The sequence below is a fragment of the Aotus nancymaae genome, unplaced genomic scaffold (genome assembly GCF_030222135.1).
Source record: "Aotus nancymaae isolate 86718 unplaced genomic scaffold, 86718_ANA_hifiasm-v0.15.2.pri h1tg000028l, whole genome shotgun sequence".
NCBI lineage: Eukaryota > Metazoa > Chordata > Mammalia > Primates > Aotidae > Aotus > Aotus nancymaae.
The window spans coordinates 651,867-666,811 of record NW_026988441.1 but is presented as its reverse complement, the minus strand read 5'-3'; the positions used below and the strand labels follow the sequence as shown (position 1 = coordinate 666,811).

Here is a 14,945-nt window from a genome sequence, read left to right as displayed (position 1 = left end):
CCCCCTAGTCCCCCCGCCTGGACGTTTGTCTCTATCCCTAGATCCCAGGAACCCATCCCTACTCCCACCCCAATATTATTTCCAGACCCAGAAATCCATAGGACAACCGTCTCTGGGGAAAACAGTGATTTAATAAATTATGGGATAGAAGGAAACACATATGCACACGGTGGGTGCAGGGAGAACTTGGGCACAGGGACTCCCTCCAACCTCAGATTATAGACTGATTTGGTTTCTGAAGTAAAAGCAGGGCAGGGTCCTGCCTGCCTTTTCTCCTCAAGTAGCCAGAATTCCAGACCTGAATTCCTTCCTGCCTCAGAATCCAGCCTCCAGCCTGTTTCTTCCTGCATCCCAGATTCCCAGCTTCCTCCTCCCTCAAAGACCTAGGAATTCCAAGCTACCATCCCTCTCCTCCTTCAAGGCACCAGGAATCCAGATCCCCAGGTCCCATAGAGTCATGTGCTGAGGTCCACCAGATCACTCTCTCCTGGGGAAACTGGAGTTTGGGCTCCCAGCCCCCTCCTCCCACAGCACCCAGGAGTCTGGGAGCCCAGCCCTCTGCTCTTCCAGGAATCTGGGTTCAAGTGGGCGTCCAGAGCTTGAGGATGCCTGGGCTGCCAGCCCAGCCCTCTTGTCACTTAGACCTCCAACTCGTGGGCCCGGATGGCAGCCTCGTTCTCGTAAATAAGGTTTCCAATATTCTCATACGTGACCTCCTTCTCAGCTGGGGCCTGGGCTGACTGTTGGAGGAACCGCAGGATGCACTGGTGCAGGAATACATACTGGGCCTGGGGAGGGGGCATGGGAGTGAGTGAGGGGTGTCTCCTCAAGCCTGGGCTGCATGGAGCCCCAGGGTCCCACATCCCACCGCCTCCTGTCCAGTATCACTCAGGGGCCAGGGGCTGCCTCACCTCCGTCTGCACCATCAATGGCCGGCTCTCTCTCATCTTCTTCACGAAGCTGAAGGGCCCAAGGAGACCCTCGCACTCCAGCTGCCGAAGCAGGACGTCCAGGGCAATGAGGGTGCCCGTGCGGCCCACGCCAGCACTAAGCAGAACAAAGAAAGGGTCAGACCACGGGGCGGGAGTGCAAGGGTCCAGGGTCATGGCTGATTGGAGGGATCTGTGTTTGAATGATGGCAATCACTATGCCTGCTCACACCTGCAGTCCCAGCACCTTGGGGGCCCAGGGAGGTGGATCACCCAAGGTCAGAAATTCAAAACCAGCCTGGCCAACGTGGCGAAACCCCGTCTTTATTAAAAATAGAAAAATTAGCCGGGTGTGGTGGCGCACGCCTGTAATCCCAGCTACTTGGGAGGCTGATGCAGGAGAATTGCTTGAACCCAGGAGGCAGAGGTTGCGGTGAGCCGAGATTGTGCCATTGCACTTCGGCCTGGGTGAAAAGAGAGAAACTTCATCTCAAAAAGAAACAAAACAAAACAAAACACAAAGAACTATGTCTAGAGTTCCTTGCATCCGTTAGGCCCTGTTCTAAGTGCCTGCTGGGCCTTCCTCAGTCCTCACGAACCTAAGCAGTGGGAGGCACCAGCACATCCATTGTACAGATGGCGAAATGGAGGCTGAGTGAGGTGAGGTCTCATTCCCCAGGTTACTCAGCTAGTAAGTGACAGAGCCGGGTTTGAACACAGGAAGAGGAACTCTCCACCCAATCGTTTAAAAATTCCTTTAAACACAAAATTAGTCATTTGTTTTGTTTTGTCTCTCTCTGTCATGCAGGCTGGAGTGCAGTGACACAATCTCAGGTCACTGCAGCCTTGACCTCCTGGACTCAAGGGATCCTCCCACCTCAGCCTCCCAGAGTGCTAGGATTACAGGCATGAGCTGCTGTGCCCGGTGAAAAAAATTAGCTATTTTAGGCTGGGCGCAGTGGCTCACGCCTGTAATCCCAACACTTTGAGAGGCTGAGGTGGGCAGATCACCTGAGGTCAGGTGTCTGAGACCAGCCTGGCCAACATGGAGATACTGTCTCTACTAAAAATAAAGAAATTAGGCTGGATGCAGTGGCTTACACCTGTAATCCTAGCACTTTGGGAGGCCAAGGTGGGTGGACTGCCTGAGCGCAGGAGTTTGAGACCATCCTGACTAACACGGTGAAACCCCGTCTCTACTAAAATACAAAAAATTAGCCAGGAGTAGTAGCATGTGCCTGTAATCCCAGTTACTGAGAAGGCTGAGGCAGGAGAATTGCCTGAACCCGGGAGGTGGAGGTTGCAGTGAGCCGAGATTGCACCTCTCCATCCTGGGCAACAGAGCAAGACTCTGTCTCAAAAAAAAAAAAAAAAAATTAGCTATTTTAATGTGAGCAATTTAGCACACTCACAGTGTCGTGCAGCCCCCACCTCCATCTAGTTGCAAAACACTTCATCACCCCTAAAGCAGACACCATACCCATTAGGCGGTCTCTCCCCATTCCCCGTCTCCCTCCAGGGCCTGGAACACACTCATATATTTTGTGTCTCTGTTGAATTGGCTGTTTTGGGTGTTGCACACTAACGGAATGATGTAATGATACCCACTCAGCTCTAGAATGGGGAGGGAACTCTTTTGCCACGAGGTCATTAGGAGGAGCAGCAGGACTGTGTAAACATTCACTGTCGCTGAAACCAGAGCCCCAGTCTCAGGAGCTGTCCCTCCTCCTCATCTCCCTAATAGTTGCCGTTAGGTGAAATCTGACCTACAGGACTTCAGCATAAATATCAGGAAAGGGTAGGGCACGGTGGCTCACGCCTGTAATCCTAGTACTTTGGGAGGCTGAGGCGGGCAGATCACCTGAGGTCAGGACTTTGAGATCAACCTGACCAATATCGTGAAACCCCATGTCTGCCAAAAACACAAAAATTAGTGGAGCGTGGTGGTGTGTGCCTATAATCCCAGCTATTCAGGAGGCTGAGGCAGGAGAATTGCTTGAACCCAGGAGGCGGAGGTTGCAGTGAGCTGAGATTGCGCCACTGCACTCCACCCTGAGCGGCAGACGGAGACTCCGTCTCAAAAAATAATAATAAAATAAAAATAAATAAATATCGGGAAGGCAGTTGATGGGGAGGCCCCGTACTTGAGCACAAGGAAGTGTCTCCAATGTCTCTCTGAATCTGTGGCCTCATCCCCTTCCTGCGCCTTCATCCCTTCTCCTCTCCTGCATTCAACCTTCTCTTCCTTTACCCTTTCATCTTTCTTTCTTTCTTTTTTTTTTTTTTGAGACAAAGTCACCCAGGCTGGAGGGCAGTGGTGTGACCTCGGCTCACTGCAACCTTCTCCTCCTGGGTTCAAGCGATTCTCCTCCCTCAGCCTCCCGAGTAGCTGGGATTACAGACACCCGCCACCACGCCCAGCTAGTTTTTGTATGTTTAGCAGAGACGGGGTTTCACCATGTTGGCCAGGCTGGTCTCAAACTCCTGAACTCAACTGATCCACCCACCTCAGCCTCCCAAGGTGCTGGGATTACAGGTGTGAGCCACCACGCCCAGCCTGACTTTTCATTTCTCCTTCCCATCATTTCATCCTTATCCTCCTCCTCTTCTTATCTGCTTCATGCCCCCCTTAATCTTCGACATCCGTCTCCTTCTCTTCCTTTTCACCTCCCTGTGAGTCCCCAGGGTCCCATCCAGCACCACCATCTGAGCCCCAACGGAGCGGCTCTCTCTCGGGAGAGGGTCCTGGGCTGGTCCCCACCTGCAGTGCACAATGGGTGGGCCTCCCTCCATGGTCTGATCCAGCCACTGCCGGAGCATCCTCCAGAAAGCCAGCAAGGTGTCTGGGGAGGAGGGAACGCCGTGATCGGGCCAGGCCAGGTAGTGGAATTGCCGCACGGAGAGCGTCTTCTGCTCCTCCACCTGGAAGGAGGGAGCGCTCACAGGCTCTGGAGACGAATATATGGAGGACCTGGCTCCTACCACTAAGGGCGGGTTCCCTGGAGCACAGTGCAGCTCCTCAGAGCAGTGGGTGGAAGGCTGGAGTTGGTGGAGGGTCCTGGGTGCCTGGCGTGCCACAGGGGAAGGCTGAGGGCCAGCACGGGGCTGGACGCACCTGGAGGAGCTGCAGTTCCCGGACCGTCCAGTTCTCCGTCACTTCCTCACTCTCCAGGGTCACCCGCAGGTGCCCGTGGGTGCAGGGCTGAGAGTCCAGAGGCCAGTAATGCTCACACTTCACCTGGGGGAGGATGAGGGCTCAGAGAACAGGAGAACGCCTCCTCCCCAGTCTGTGGGGTCTGCCTTAGCCCCCACATGCGAACCAGCAGACAGGCTGGGGGAGTGGGGGAGAGGTCACACTGAAGATGCCTGGGGTGACACTGCAGGAACCCGTGAGGTCTGGGTGTGGGGTCTACACTGGATCAGTGTACGGGGTGGGGTCATGCACCCAGTCAGCACGCAGGACTCGCATCTCTCACCCGGCCGGCCTCCATGCAGTTGGTCAGCATGACCAGGGTGTGGCTCTGCTGTTCCCACACCAGGCGCCAGAAGTCGCCCACTGTCTGTGGCAGGGGGCCCTGGGTTGCTATGAACTCCTGGGGGCTCCAGAGACCCTGGTTGAGGAAGGCAGGTGGGTCATGGGGGCCTTTCGATGACCCCCGCCAGCTCCTATCTCTCCAGGCCTGCTGGGCACCCTTTCAATCCCAACCACGGCCTTACGGGCATGAAGCTGGCATTGATGTAGTCAGAGCCTGGCTCCTCGTGGATGGGCTTCAGGGGCACCCGGGACCAGTCATCTAGGAGAAGAGGCCAGCATTAGCCATGCAGAGAGACCAGTGAGAGGCCGAGAGACCCAGAGAGGCACAGAGACAAGACCAAGACCCACAGAAGTCATGCCGAGATGCAGGCAGGCCCTGGGAGCTATGCAGGGATCGAGAGAGGTGGAGGGACCACAGCTGTGGGGAGCAGGCCAGGAGGACTCTCAAAGGGACCCACGGCCAGGCGGGGCAACTCATGCCTGTAATCCCAGCACTTTCAGAGGCTGAGGTGGGTGAATCATCTGAGGTCAGGAGTTCCAGAACAGCCTGGCCCACATGGTGAAACCCCATCTCTACTAAAAATGCAAAAATTAGCCAGGCATGGTAGCGGGTGCCTGTACTCCCAGCTACTCGGGAGGCTGAGGTGGAAGGATCCCTTGAATCCAAGAGGCGGAGGCTGCAGTGAGCTGAGACGGCGCCACTTCACTCCAGCCTGGGAAGCAGAGCAAGACTCGGTCTCAAAGTAAAAAAAAAAAGGAAGACCACGTGGGGGGAGGGTCTCGTCTCTCATAGCAGGTAGGAGAAGGGCACTGGGGTGGGGTGCTGACTAGATCGGGGCTGGGGCGAAGGCAGCAGAAGCCCAAGACTCACAGGGCAGCACATTTCTGTAGCGGTTCTTGGCATTGTTCTCTGGAGTTGAAGCCACCATCTGAGACTGGCTGGTGCCCACCAGGGACAGTTGCTGGGGGTGCAGGCAGAGGGGGTACCTGGTGTTGGATTTTCTCTACTTGCCCTTGAGGGGACCCCCCGAGCTCCCCTTGCCTTCTTTGGCATCACCCCATTTATCCCTTGTGCCCTGAGATTCTATGGCACCCGCAGAAACAGGACATGTGTGTGCCACCCACCCTGTGGGGCATTGAGGGAGCTGTGGGGACTTCAGGCAGGCAAGAAAGCAGGTGTCAGGGAGAAAGGACTCACTTGGTGGGAATGGAGAGGGTTACTTCAGGACTGACCCACCATTACTCTAAGATTTCAAGGTCCGGGCATGGTGGCTCATGCCTGTAATCCCAGCACTTTGGGAGGCCGAGGCAGGGGAATCACGAGGTCAGAAGTTCGAGGCCAACCTGGCCAACATGGTGAAACCCTGTCTCTACTAAAAATACAAAAATTAGCCAGGTTTGGTGGCGCATGCCTGCAATCCCAGCTACTCAGGAGGCTGGGGCAGCAGAATTGCTTGAACCAGGGAGTAGGAGGTTGCAGTGAGCTGAGATCGCGCCATTGCATTCCAGTCTGGGCAACAAGAGCAAAACTCCATCTCAAAAAAAAAAAAGATTTCAGTGAGTGGAAAGATAAGCATGCCTGGGAATCCCTGACAATCCAACGACATATGTGTTGCTGCCTTTGCTTGATCCCGAAGGCCATGAGGTCTGGTCAGGGGGTGGGAGCGGGGGTATGGGCCAACAGAGGGAGGCTGAGCTCAGCCCCTCTGTCCTCTCCCCACCTGGTACTCCTCTGCAAAACCACAGTTGCTGTCCTTCTCATTCTTCCTGACGTGGTCAGCAAAGTCTTCAGCCAGGATGTACCCTGGGAAGCTGTGGGTTTTGGGGGAGCAAGAAGAAAAGACTGTAACCTCTTTGAATCTTGCACTTTTGAGGGCCAGGCATGGTGACTCATGCCTGTAATCCCAACACTTTGGAAGGCCAAGTCAGGTGGATCACCTGAGGTCAGGAGTTCGAGACCAGCCTGGCCAACATGGTGAAACAAACCCCTTCTCTACTAAAAATACAAAAATTAGCTGGGTGTGGTGGTGTCTGCCTCTATTCCCAGCTACTCAGGAGGCTGAGGCAGGAGAATTGCTTAAACCCGGGAGGCAGAGGTTGAGTGACCCAAGACTGTGCCACTGAACTCCAGCCTGGGCAACAGAGCAAGACTCCATCTCGAAGAAGAAAGAAAAAATAAAAAATACACATACACATACACATATATGTGTATATATATGTATATATTTATATGTGTGTATATATATATATACATACATACATGTGTATATATACATACATATGTGTGTATATATATAGAAAGAGTGCTTTTGGGCTCTCACACTCTGGGTCACGGTACCTGCTCTCATCACACCAGGACCAGGTGCCAGACAATTGGACATGGCCCCTGTGCCCCTGAGCTCATGGAATTATGCAAACCAGCCAATCATAAACCCAGCTTTCCTCCCTGGCCCAGTCCCTCCCTTGGAAACTCCTGCCTGAAGTTCCTTCCCACACCTCTGCCTCCTGAGTGGCCCTGGTGCTTCCTCCTGTGGCCCCTCATGGTGGGACAGGCTCTTCCTCTCTTGGAAATTCTGAGTAACAAACTCTTTTTAATGTCTGTCTCCTGATCTGTTGACCTTACCATACCTAAATAGTAATAAAACCAGCCGGGTGCAGTGGCTTGCACCTGTAATCCCAGCACTCTGGAAAGCCCAGGTGAGTGGATCACCTGAAGTCAGGAGTTCAGGACCAGCCTGGCCCACATGGTGAAACCCTGTCTCTCTCTCTTTCTTTCCCTTCTTTCTTCCTTTCCTTCTCTTTCCTTCCTTTCTTTCTTCCTTCTTTTTTTTTTTTCTTTTTGATACAGAGTCTCACTCTGTTACCCAGGCTGCTACCCAGTGGCGTGATCTCGGCTCACTGCAACCTCAGCCTCCCAAGCTCAAGCGATTCTCCTGCCTCAGCCTCCCGAGTAGCTGGGATTATAGGCACGTGCCACCATGCCTGGCTAATTTTTGTATTTTTAGTAGAGATGGGGTTTTGCCATGTTGGTCAGGCTGGTCTTAAACTCCTGACCTCAAGTGATCCGCCCGCCTTGGCCTCCCAAAGGGCTGGGATTACGGGCGTGAGCCACTGTGCCCAACCTCCTGTCTGGATTATTACAAATCTCTTCCCTTTGCTTCTTACACGTTAGACTGTGTCACTAGTCTATTCAAAATCTTCACAAAACTCCCATCTCACAGTAGATCCAAAATCCTAACTTTCACCTACAAACCTGTACCTGCTCTGGCCCCACTGATGCCTCTCTGACCTCACTTCCCACGGCCCTCCCCTTCCTCTGCTCCGTTGGAAATGCAGGATGTCCTCTGAACCCCACGTGTGCTGCTGCCTTAGGCTCTCTGCTCACCCGCTCTGTCCTCAGAACACCTTTCCCAGATGCATGCTCGGCTCCTCTCCCACTTGCTTAGGTCTGTACTCGGATGACGTCCTCTTAGTCATCCCGTTAGCCAGACTTTCCTTGAATATCCTGCCTAAAATATTCCTGCTGGGTGTGGCGGCTCATACCTGTAATCCTAACACTTTGGGAGGCTGAGGTGAAAGGATTGCTTGAGGCCAGGAGTTCAAGACCAGCCTGGACAACCTAGTGAGACGCCCCCCCCCAAAAAAATTAAAAAATTAGCCAGGCATTGTGGTTCGTCCCTGCGGTCCCAGCTACTGGGGAGGCTGAGGTGGGAGGATCACTTGAGCCCAGGAGGTCCAGGCTGCAATGAGCTACGACTGCGACACTGCACTCCAGCCTGGGCCACAGAGTAAGACCCTGTCTCAACAAATTAATAAATAAGATAAAATTTTTAAAATCCTCTGATTTTCCCTCTAATTTCCTCTAATTTTCACATTAGAAGATTATTAAAATATTCCTCTACCCTTCCTATCCCCTCCTCTTGCTTTGTCTACAAGTTTATTATATTATTTTATATGTTATTAATACATATATATTTGTTTTTTTCCCTTTCCTTCTTCCTTTCCTTTTTTTTTTGAGACAGTCTCACTCTGTTTCCCAGGCTGGAGTGCAGTGGTACAATCTCGATTCACTGCAACCTCCGCCTCCTGGGTTTAAGCAATTCTCCTGCCTCAGCATCCCGAGTAGCTGGGACTGTAGGCGTGCACTACCACCCCCGGCTAATTTTTTGTATTTTAGTAGAGACAGGGTTTCACGGTGTTGGCCAGGCTGGTCTTGAACTCCTGACCTCGTGATCCATCCTCCTTGGCCTCCCAAAGTGCTGGGATTATAGGTGTTAGACACTGTGCACAACCTTTATTTTTTGAGATGGAGTCTCGCTCTGTTACCTGGGCTGGAATGCAGTGGTGCAATCTCAGCTCATTGCAACCTCCGCCCCGCGGGTTCAAGTGATTCTCCTGCCTCAGCCTTCCGAGTAGCTGGGATTACAGGCTTGCACCACCATGCCTGGTCCTGTCTCCAAGTTTATATCATATTGTTTATGATCTTGCTTACTGATGTCTCCGGTACTAGAATATAAGCCCCAGAGGGCAGGACTCCTGGTTTAATTTACTGCTTGTTTGGCAGCTGGAACAGTGCCTGATACATGCTGGTGCTCAGCTGATGTCTGCTGAATGAATGAATGAATGAATGGACGTCCTGGAGCTGACACCAGAACTGAATTTAAAGTCACTGGCCCAGGCTGCTTGGGGAGTGAGCTGCAATAGAAGGGCTACAGTCCCTGTCTCAGGGACATCAGTCCCTTCTGAGGTGTTTGTGGGTAGATTCACCGATCCACCTTCTGACTTAGCCAGCAGCCAGCAAACACCCCTTGATTCGACCCGATTCTTTCCGATGCACCCCCCCAAACCTTCTGCTCACCTGAAGGCCAGATCACTGAGTTCTGCTTTCTGCTGGTTCTTCTTATTCCTGGGAAAAGGAATTAGGATGAAAGTCTCAGGGAGTGAGGCTGCAACCAGGGGTCCTCCCCGTTCTCCGGCGCCCACCCTCCACGCGGTCAGCCCTGTGCTGAGTCTCACCTCCTCTTCAGGAAGAAAATAAGCAGGCCCACCAGGATGAGAAATAGGAGGATGCCCACAACGGCTCCGGCAATGACCCCTGTGGGGAGGAAGCATTGGGAACCCTCAGAGCACAGGTCTTATCTACTCCTCTGTCTCCAACCTTGCCCAGCCTTTCCGCTTCCCCAGGAACCTGATCCAAACACAGCTGACCCTCGAACAACGTGGGTCTGAATTGCGTGGGTCCAGTGATGCTTATCCGTGGATTTTCCACCACCCCTGAGACAGCAAGACCACCCCCTCTTCTTTCTCCTCCCCCTCTGCCACTCAGCTTGAAGACCACTAGGATGAAGACCTTTCTGATGATCCACTTAGTAAATAGTGAATAAATTTTCTCTTTTTTTTTTTTCTAAGATGGGGTTTCACCCTGATGGCCAGGCTGGTCTTGAACTCCCGACCTCAGGTGATCCACCCACCTCGGCCTCCCAAAGTGCTAGGATTACAGGCGTGAGCCACCGCGCCTGGCCGAATAAACTCTTCCTTAAGATTTTCTTTTTCTTTTTCTTTTTCTTTCTTTTTTTTTTTTTTTTTTGAGATGACGTCTCGCTCTGTTGCCCAGGCTGGAGTGCAGTGGCACAATGTCAGCTGACTGCAACCTCTGCCACCTAGGTTCAAGCGATTCTCCTGCCTTAGCCTCCCAAGTAGCTGAGATTACAGGCACCTGACACTGCACCTGGCTAATTTTTGTAGTTTTAGTAGAGACGGGGTTTCACCATCTTGGCCAAGCTGGTCTTGAACTCCTGACCTCGTGATCCACCCGCCTTGGCCTCCCAAAGTGCTGGGATTACAGGCACAAACCACTGCACCTGGCCAAGGTTTTCTTAATGACATTTTTTTCTCTAGCTACTTTATTATAAGAATACAATATGGCCGGGCATGATGGCTCACACCTGTAATCCCAGCACTTTGGGAGGCTGAGGCAGGAGAATCACTTGAACCCGGGAGGTGGAGGTTACAGTGAGCCAAGATCACGCAACTGCACTCCAGCTTGGGTGACAGAGCGAGACTCTGTCTCAAAAAAAAAAAAAAAAACAATATATAATACATATTGCAGACGAAATACATGTTAATTGTCGATGTTATTGGTAGGGCTCCCAGTCAAGGCTGTTAGTAGGTAAGTTTTTGGGGAGTAAAAATTACATGCAGATTTTTGACTGTGTAGGGGATTATTGTTCAGGGATCAACTGTCCATCATTTTCACAGGTGACCTGGTTGCTGAAGAGTGACTCCTGACCAGGCACGGTGGCTCACGCCTGTAATCCCAAAACTTTGAGAGGCTTAGGTGGGTGGATCAGGAGTTTGAGATCAGCCTGGGCAACACAGCAAAACCCCGTCTCTAATAAAGACACAAAAATTAGCTGGCTGAGGTGGCACACAGCTGTAATCCCAGCCACTCAGGAGGCTGAGGCATGAGAATCACTTGAACTCGGGAGGTGGAGGTTGCAGTGAGCCAAGATGGCACCATCGCACTTCAGCCTGGGCTATAGAGCAAGACTCTGTCTCAAAAAAAAAAAAAAGGAAAGAAAAAAAACCCCAACAAAATAGCTGGTCATGGTAGTACATGCCTGTAGTCCCAGCTACTCAGGGGACTGAGGCAGGAGGATCACCTGAGCCTGGGAAGTGGAGGCTGCATTGAGCCGTGATCGTACTGCTGCACTCCAGCCTGGGCAACAGAGGGAAACCCTGTCTCAAGAAAAGAAAACCCAAAACAACAAAAACACAGTGACTCTTGCCTGCCTCAGCCTAGACTAGTGCTTCTCAACAAGGGCGATTTTGTTGCCAAGGAGACACTGGGCAATGTCTGCAGAATTTGGAAGCTCGGAGGTGGGAGTGCTGCTGTCATCTAGTGGGTGGAACCAGGGGTGCTCCTCAATACCCTACGATGCACAGGACACCCCCCACCCCCACAATAAAGAAGGATCTAGCGCAAAGCGTCTAGAGTGCCGAGGCTGGGGAAACACTTTGCTGGCTGTGAGATTGTCCCTGGCACGGACGGCTTCCGTCCTCCCCAGAATTGCAGCTTCATCACCTCGGAGGTCCTGCTGGCTCAGGAAGGACTCCCCAGCAGCGGAGCCTACCGAGGTCTGGTGGCATCTGAGGCCATGCCTGCTCTCAGGCTCTGACGGGCACGGCTCTCCCAAGACCTGTCGTTAGATGCCTGGTCTTAGGGTAGACTCAAGCCAGTGGCCCGTCTCTATCAGCCTTAAAGGCCCCCAAGCTGCAGCAGCGAAGAGTGTGCTTGTCAACAGGGGACAGCAGGGTCTTACAACCTTGTTAGTAAGGGAGAGATCTTTCTAGGCAGTGGGGTCTGGCAAAGCCCAGTTTGAACGGCATCCATTGGTCGCTGCATCAACCCCCAGGCTCTCTCCAGATTGGAGGCCCTATTCCCGGGAAGTGACTGATGGGGCAAAGTGAGGCTTATGGCCACGGTCTTGGTACATGGCCAGACCTTTCCCAAGCCTAAGCTCCAAACCTCTTCAAGTACCCCATTGATTAATGCGAAGTGATACAACCACATTGGGAGGGGGAAAAAAGGGCAGTTAAACGTACAGTTCCCATGTGACTGTTCCACTGGTGGGTACAGACCCAAGAGAAATAAAAACATATGTCCACACAAAACCTGTCCACAAACGTTCCTAGCAGCATTGCCCATAATAGTCAAAAGCAGAAACTACTCAACTGATGTATCAACTGGATCAGTGAACGGATAAAAATGAACGGATAGGCCAGGTGTGGTGGCTCATGCCTGTAATCCTAACACTTTGGGAGGCCGAGGTGGGTGGATCACCTGAGGTCAGGAGTTCAAGACCAGCCTGGCCAACATGGTGAAACCCCGTCTCTACTAAAAATACAAAAATAGCCGGGTGTGGTGGTGCATGCCTGTATTCCCAGCTACTCAGGAGGCTGAAGCAGGAGAATCGCTTGAACCCAGAGGTTGCAGTAAGCTGAGATCGTACCACTGCACTCCAGCCTGGGCAACAAGAGCAAAACTCCACCTCAAAAAATAAAATAAAGATGTTTCAAAGGAAACGAGAAACAAAAGAATCCCATTGATTTCCTCACAAAGCAGGGCCTGCTGGGGTCTACTGAGAATTTCGTCAAAGCTCCCTGGCCCACGCGGCTCTGCTCACCTGCACTCTCGGTGTGGCAGGTCACAGAGGCAGAGGTGGCCCTCATTCCGTCCCAGATGGTCGTGATGGTGGCTGGGTAGGACTGAGCCGGCCCGAGACCCAACACAGACACACCCTTCCCACACGAAGCTCTGTCCTGGGAGCCTCGCTGTCCACCCACCTCCGACTCAAAGGCCTCGTAGCCTCCCTGGGGGCAGGACCAGGTCAAGATGACTCCATAGCCCCCTGAGGTGCTGACGCAGGAAGTGATGGTGACTGTGTCCGGGTCTGGGTGAAGGAAGCAAGAGGTCAGCAGAGCCATCCAAGGTGGCTTTCCACCCCTTCCCCCACTACTCAGGCCAGTTCTCAGAGACAAGCCCATCCCTTCCGCCCCAATCCAAACCACCTCATCTTCCCTCCTTTTCCGTCCTCCCCAAATGGACACAAGTAAGTTCCTTCAAACTACAACTCCCATGAGGCCTTGGGCTCCGCCATCGCTGCAGCTCATGAAGTCATGGCCCATGGCCTGATGGAATTTTTACTCCATTCATCTCTCAGCCCTCAAGGCCTGAGCTAAGCCCAGTTCACCAGATGAAGGCAGGAAGGGGTAGGGGAGGGGGGGGGTCTCACTTGTGGACACACGGATGCTTTGCGTGGAACTGGCCATGTTGTTTCTTTCTGCCCACACAGTGAAGTTGTACAGAGTCCCGGGTTCCAGGGCCTCCACCTTGTACCATGTCTCATTGGTCCTGCTGGACTGGTTGGCCCAATTCACTTGGGGATCTTGCTCCCTCTGGGGCTGTCCCTCGCTGGCCCACTGGACCCTGTATACGTACAGCTGAGAGTGGGGGTCTCTGGGGGCCTGCCACCACAGCGTGACTGAGTTGTCAGTCTGAGTTTTGTTCTGGAGATCCATGACCTCACTGGGAGCTGAGAAGTGAGGACAGAGAACTAAAGGGGTAGCCTCAAAGACCCTCTACCCCAGCCTGCCTGCCGGCCTCTTCCCCACAGCAAAGCTGAGATACCCATTATCTATCGATGGCTCCAGTGGCTAAGGAGGCTGAACCACAGGAAAGAGCCTAGACACCCAAACACCATGAGGACCAGACACTCCCAGCCCTCTCTGTCCCCTGGCTACAGCACTGGGTCACACCCTGTCATCTTCTGTTCTTCCCAAATGTACATCAGTCCCACCCACTGAAACTACAACTCCCATGAGGCCATGGACCCTCTGTATCGCTGCAGCTTATGAAGTCATGGCCCCATGGTGTGATGGGATTTGTAGTCCATCTCTCATGGTCTTCAAGATCAGATCTTCTGTATTTTCTTTCCCACAGGAACCCCAGGTAAGTGCCTTCTCGCTCTAGACACACCACATTTCTAGAAGGAGTTGCCAAATTTCATCTTCTTAGGCCAAATGACCAAGGATTAAAGAGTTTCAGGTTCAGGCCAGGCACAGAGGCTCACTACCCTAATCCCAGTGCTTTGGGATTAGGTGGGAGAATCACTTGGGCCCAAGAGTTTGAGACCAGTGCGGGCAACATAATGAGATCCTGTCTCTACAAAAACTAATTTTTTAAATTATCTGGGCATGGTGGCACATGCCTGTGGTCACAGCTACTCAGGAGGCTGAGGTGGGAGGATCACTTGAGCCCAGGAAGTCAAGGCCACAGTAACCCATGATCACAGCACTGTACTCCATCCTAGGAAACAGGGAAAGACTCTGCCTCAAAAAAAAAAAAAAAAAAAAAAAGGATGAACCTAGTCTTCCGGGTGATTTTAATTCTTCTCACGAGTGGGACTCACCATGCCCAGGCTGAGAGGCAGTGCCCTCTTGATTCATCGAATTCCCTGGGACCACCTTTAGCTATTGTCCAGCTGGTGACTTTGTCAGCTCCTGAGAAGTGGTGCTAGACAGTCTGGAGCCCTCCCTGACCCCAAAGAGCCCATTTCCCAAAGGGAGAAAAGAAAGTCCCACAGCTTGGAAAGTCCTGGCTGCTGAGAAATGACACCCCCAGGCCAAGTGCAGTGGCTCATGCCTCTCATCCCAGCACTTTGGGAGGCTGAGGTGGGAGGATCACCTGAGGTCAGGAGTTCGAGACCAGCCTAGCCAACATGGTGAAACCCCATCTCTACTAATAATACAAAAATTAGCTGGGTGTGGTGGCATGCACCTGTCCTCCCAGCTACACAGCAGGCTGAGGCAGGAGAATCACTTGAACCCGGGAAGCAGAGGTTGCAGTGAGCCGAGATCACTGCACTCCAGCCTGGCAACAGAGAGAGACTCCATCTAAAAACAAAGAAATGACACCCCCT

The 14,945-nt window shown here is 52.6% G+C and overlaps 1 protein-coding gene across 7 annotated transcripts in view; it reads right to left on the bottom strand.

The window, feature by feature from the left end:
- Positions 1-111: 111 nt before the first annotated feature.
- The window catches only part of PTPRH (protein tyrosine phosphatase receptor type H), a 43,027-nt gene continuing 28,193 nt past the window's right edge, over positions 112-14,945 (bottom strand). For 5 of the 7 annotated variants that reach the window (XM_064380814.1, XM_064380810.1, XM_064380813.1 and 2 more), the window contains 12 exons: positions 13,260-13,559; positions 12,651-12,917; positions 9,481-9,559; positions 9,323-9,370; positions 6,186-6,276; positions 5,336-5,426; positions 4,647-4,723; positions 4,406-4,540; positions 4,045-4,167; positions 3,691-3,851; positions 912-1,047; positions 112-788 (listed from right to left, as the gene is read on the bottom strand). In XM_064380814.1, the coding sequence (XP_064236884.1) occupies positions 639-788; positions 912-1,047; positions 3,691-3,851; positions 4,045-4,167; positions 4,406-4,540; positions 4,647-4,723; positions 5,336-5,426; positions 6,186-6,276; positions 9,323-9,370; positions 9,481-9,559; positions 12,651-12,917; positions 13,260-13,559 (1,658 nt within the window). In that variant the 3' untranslated portion in view covers positions 112-638. The other 2 variants (XM_064380815.1, XM_064380812.1) reach the window with 2 other exon arrangements.